The 5627-nt window shown below is 35.7% G+C and overlaps 1 protein-coding gene across 1 annotated transcript; it reads right to left on the minus strand.

The window, feature by feature from the left end:
* Positions 1-660: 660 nt before the first annotated feature.
* LOC127445562 (protein PERCC1-like) lies at positions 661-1425 on the minus strand. Its single transcript, XM_051705714.1, has one exon. It carries the CDS (start codon positions 1423-1425, stop codon positions 661-663), a length of 765 nt encoding a protein of 254 aa, XP_051561674.1.
* Between the last annotated feature and the right edge of the window lie 4202 nt (positions 1426-5627).

Genomic DNA, 5627 nt, shown 5'->3' on the forward strand with positions numbered 1-5627 from the left:
AAATGTGTTGAAACAAGCTTGCCTTCATGCCATTTTGTTTGTTTGATCATTATCGTTTCTTTGTTGTATAACAGCATGTATGAATGTGAGTGTAACTGGTAACATTTATTCCTGCTTATATGTGAGGAGTTAGCAGAAGCCTTAAGGTGTCCTAACTGACTAAAGATATTTCAGTCACAAATATAATTGCATGTATTTTGTTTTAACAAAATCATTTCCTTGTTTCACACAATAAAACAAGTTGGATGAAACTATTGTAGCATACAACGAACAGTATTTTAAGTAGAAAATATCAATAACTAATTGTTAGCATTAGTTAATGCACTATTAACTTACATGAACTTAAGTACATTAGGGTTCAGGAACCAAAAATGTACTTTGTTCTAGCCTACTGGAAAACTAAACAAAAATACTGATTAAGAATAGAAATGTTTGCTGTAAAAGTGTTAACTGTTACCTTAAGGATCTATGTCTGCCTGATCTAACCCATAAAATTTGATTTGTTGGTGTAACTTAATTTATTCAGGTTAATTCAGTGATATAAATGATATAAATATATATTTTTTGTCTTCAATAAAACCAGTTATTATAGATGTGAGGCACATTTTTAGGTGTAGAGGACTGTGTGTTGTACTGTATATATCAGTGTGAGTCTGTTAGCTAGAAGTCACAGTTAAATTCACTGGTGTTGTCTTTGTCCATCGCCCAGTGAGCAAGTAAATCACTGAAATCTGGAGTGCTTGAGCTACTGAGAGTCCTTGAGTCATTGGAGCTGGCCATGGTGCAAACATCCTTGTTTCTAAACATGCCCAATGATGTGTTGATGTTAAGGGAGCTCTCTGGAGTTTTGCTCATACTGAGTGAGTTATCTTGTATATTTGTAACACTTAACACATCTAATTGGTGTGAGAGTGGCTCTGTCCAGAAGCTGATTGGTAGGCGGCATTGACTCATGGGTAGACCCCGCCCCTTTCTTTGAGCATCATGAAAGAGCTCTGCAAGGGGCCCTAGTGACTCTGGCTCTTCCTCTTGCCCTGATGATGCAACTTTAATGAAGTCAGCATAGTAGCGCTGACAGCCCCCAACTTTTGGATATGGTCTCTCTGCATAAATGTCACAGGCATCGGGGTCTTGGCTTTGCCCAAAATAGTGTTGCACATCGTTGCTGATGAGCTCAGCAAACCGCAACAGTTGGTTGGTCATCTCAGTGTTATTGTGGGAGGAATCACAACTCCATGGCTCTTCCTCTTTAGACTCACTGGACACTCCGTCCTCTTCCACCTCCAGACTGCTTTCAACCTCCTCTCTCAGCTCCTCTTCATATTCCTCTTCGGTCTCTTCCTCATCCTCCACAGGAAAGAAGCAGGTCTGGAGGGGTCTCGCCAAACCAAAATGGCTTAGCGTCCTAATCACGGTTGCTGCCATCCTATGAAGGAAATTGTTCGTAAGCACATTAGCAATGTATCTGGACTCATACCATTCATGGTTCAAAATGACTAATCTGAATATTGAAGGGACTGTTGGTTGTGGCCCTGTTATATTTGTGTTAAATATGTGTGTATGTGTCTGTAGTAAGAGGTAAATGTCTAGATTAAATCATTATTATTTTACAATACATGAATTATTAATTATTCTTATGCTGTACTCTATGCTAACCATCCCTACTCACAGTGTTTTCTTAAGTGATGTCAGTATCATAACTTTTCAGTCTTTCAAATCTAGGCTATACCTAGCTAACAATCTTTGGTTTCCAGACCGTTACGGGAATGTTAGTCATTAATGTTAGTCACTATGGTCAGTCATTGCTGACTATGAACCTCTCTACAACGTTCATGAAAAATAATCAAATGATAATGAAAAATAATGAAGAGTTTGAAAGAAAAATCAAACCTATAAATAACCATTACAGAAAGTTCTGTATGTGTTATTTTTAGGGTGTTCTACAAAACCCCCCTGCAACGTTCTGGGAACGTTAGTTTATGGTTATATAAACCAAACCTAAAGATAACCATTAGAGAACGTTCTATATAAGTTATTTTTAGATTGGTGATTTGTTTTTATAGAGAAATATTGAAAAGTTATTGAAAGAGAGAAGAAAGAAAGAAAGAAAGAAAGAGTGTCCAGTGAGTTTTTCTTACCCTGTAATGCTCGATAAATGTCACTTGTGAAGTCTTGCTGTGCGTTGCGCGTTATGGACAGTTAGCGGTTCGCGCATTTATACCCATTGCTTCTAGTAAGTCTGTTTTCCGAGCAAATATTTACGCGCGCGTCTGTAATTGTGTTTTAGTTAAACAATGAGCGTGAGTTTGACTTGGCGCCCAGCAACCGGAGAAAAGAACGGAAACTGGCGCGAGGCGGCGGTCGCTATAAAGCTTCGTTTGCCGGGGGACGCTCAAGTGTCCCTTCTCCCCAACACACACACGCACAGAGACATGCATACAAACAGTCTGAGTCTACAGTCGTTATAGCGTACTGGAAGGACACTTAAAGGTGGACCTAAAAAGGCGTGAAATCGCATCTTACGCCGTTTTGACTTTTGAATGAGCCCTTTATAAAATCCCATTAAAAAGACAAGCAAGGCAAATGAAGTCTACTATACTGCCATGACCTGTGCAAGGTGTATAATGTGACCTTGTAAATAACTTGTCTGGGTCAGTGCAGTATTTACGTGCACTGGCAGTATAGTGGGCTTCATGACTTGCTTTAAATGGGATATTATAAAGGGGCTTTTTTAAATTTATTATTATTATTATTATTATTATTATTTATAGCAGATCTTTTATTTTCAACCTGATCTTAGCATTTTCAAAGTTCCCTTTGGTTGGAGCTCTGCAGCTGCTCATTCTGCATTCTCTCTCGACCTCCTCCAACATGAGCAGGTGCCACCAGGAATGATTTTTAAACACTATTGCTGGGTGCTTGTTAGTCCAACTCATCAATTTACATTAAAAAACAAATAACTTTAAAACATTTTAAAACAAAAAGTTAGTTTTGTAAAGGAATACATAGGCACAAGTTATATTTGTCTACACAACTAAGCATCTTTTTACAGTAATCTATTTAATATAACATATTATGTATTTATACTTTTTAAAATTTTAGGCTATTTGTTAAGGCATAAGCCTTTAGATCACAAGGTTTTTAAACATGACTAAATGAAGGAGGAGGAGGAGGAGGAGAAGAAGAAGAAGAAGAAGAAGAAGAAGAAACACAAATTCAGTTAAGTGTGTCCAGAAAATTAAATGTATGAAATCTATACACTTTGAAAATTGTGTGAAATGTCAAAGAGGCATTTTATATCTATTTATATATCATATTATATTATATTACATTATATTGAGATATATCATATACAATATGTAATGTGCAGCGCAACACTCTCAGAAAAAAGTACCGTTTAAGAACCGTCACTGGGGTGGTACCCTCAAGGGGAACTTTTTTTTTTTTTACCCCAGGACCTATTGTGTACTTTTAAAAGGTACATTTATATATTTTGTTCCTCTAAGAACAAAACAGTAGGCTACCTTTTTGTCTCCTTAAGGATGTAAATATGTCCCTAAAACAAGGGTACTACCCTAGTGACAGTCATTGTACCTTAAAAAATACAATTAACCTTTTTTCTGAGAAAGGTAAAATATCTTTGAAAGTCTATAAAGGGGTACAATTAAAGCAGGGCATCAGGTATTTGCACCAACCACATCGTTTTGGTGTGTGTGTAATTGTGTAACATTATACTATGTTTATACTACATTGTGGGGACCAAGTGTCCCCATAAGTATAGTAAAACCTGACATCACCTACCTTGTGGGGCCCAGCCAGTGGTCCCCACGAGGCAAATGGCTTATTTAACATACTAAACGATGTTTTTTTGAAAATGTAAAAATGCAAAAAGGTTTCCATGAAGGTTAGGTTTAGGGGTAGGGTTAGGGGATAGAAAATATCATTAGATCTGTATAAAATTCATAAAATGCATGGAAGTCTATGGAGAGTCCCCAAAATGATATAAAGTGTTTGTGTAAAGGAGAGTGAAAGATAAAGTGTGTGTGTGTGCGTGTATATATGTGTGTGTGTGTGTGTACTCAGCATGAGTGAAAATGAGCCATACACAGGACAATAGAGGTGCTAATGACCAGCAGCAGAGAGCAGAGCATCTGGACTAACATATGTCAAAGAACATGAACACATAACAGCAGCTTCAGGTCTGTGAAACAGCATGTAATGGTTTAACAATCTATCTGACAATTTCTATGCAATATTCAGAGTATCCCACTGTACATCTATTCAAATAAATTCCTGCATTTTGGTACAATGATGCAAAAAATATGGATCTTGTTGGGTTTTGCACTAGTGTACCATATTGTAACACTTTATTATATATTAAAAAAAATAAATGTGGGGAAATTGGATGAAAATAATAAAACATATAAAAATGTATATGTTTTGTGTTATTCTTAAGAGATCAAAATAGAAAATTAAAGGGAAATCACTTACTACTGCGTTATACTGTAAACGTTTCAAAGATTACATTAAAGACAACAAATGGGACATGTTCATTTTCCATTGGGTTTGTCTTTTATAAAAGTTATATCTTAACTTTAATATCTTAAAGGTTTGTAGATCTATTATAGAAAAAGCCAGAAAGGGAATGCTGTGTAAAACAGGACACTATATTCCAATATGTAAGTGAGGAAATTGACAGAATGGATAGGGTGATTTTCTATTTTCTAGTCAAATTATATATATTCTTCATGAATAAACTTTACAATTCACAATATCTCAATATACACTATTATTGAAGTAAAAGATTAAAGATGGAGGTGTAGGCACATCTGTAATTTGAACATGCATCAAAGTCGGCATACTGTTGCTCCCAAATATTGATATATAGTGTGAATCAGTGCTCCCAAATAAATCTTATGAGCTCACCAAGAGATAAACGAACATGACGTTTCGATTTTTGACATCTGCAATTTGGCCATGTATTTTACCATTAATACTACTGGTAAGGCCAGCGGTACAAATATAAGTGGAATACTGAATGAGATGAATTTGTTTTAAAATACACCTCTTTTTTTCCACCCATCCATTTTTACCATTTTTGATAGATGCTGCAGGTACTTAAAATGTTAATAATATTTATGTCCAACATAATTTGTGTTTCTGATCAGGTTTTTTTTATTTTTTATTTTTTTAATACAAATTTAACCCCAGAATTTTTAGCTGTATGTGTTGCCATACGTTTTTAAAATTTTTTTTAAAAAGGTTACATGTAAATGTTTGGCCACTGAATGCTCTACTTGCCAGCCTGATCTCATGAACATTACGTGGCTGTGGCAAAATTTTTGTAAAACAAAATGATGTGCTTTATTACACATTTCGCTGCAGTTTCCTAGTGAAATGTCCAGCGGGGGCACCAAAAGCAAGTGAAATTATGTCATAATCAGATGAGGTAAAATGTACCTCCCAACCTAATACATTAACATAAACCTAATCAAATGAGAGGCAAATGAGAGGTAAACAAAACAGACATCCTTACCCTTACCATTACCCAACACCTAAACCTAACTGATAGTGTCATAAATACAAATGCAACATGAAAAGCATAATTTCGAAAGCAACCAATTCAT

The sequence above is a fragment of the Myxocyprinus asiaticus genome, chromosome 8 (assembly GCF_019703515.2).
Source record: "Myxocyprinus asiaticus isolate MX2 ecotype Aquarium Trade chromosome 8, UBuf_Myxa_2, whole genome shotgun sequence".
Classification (NCBI taxonomy): Eukaryota; Metazoa; Chordata; class Actinopteri; order Cypriniformes; family Catostomidae; genus Myxocyprinus; species Myxocyprinus asiaticus.

Coding starts and splice junctions, on each gene's coding strand:
- LOC127445562 (XM_051705714.1), bottom strand. CDS start 1,425: ATGGCAGCAACCGTGATTAGGACGCTAAGCCATTTTGGTTTGGCGAGA.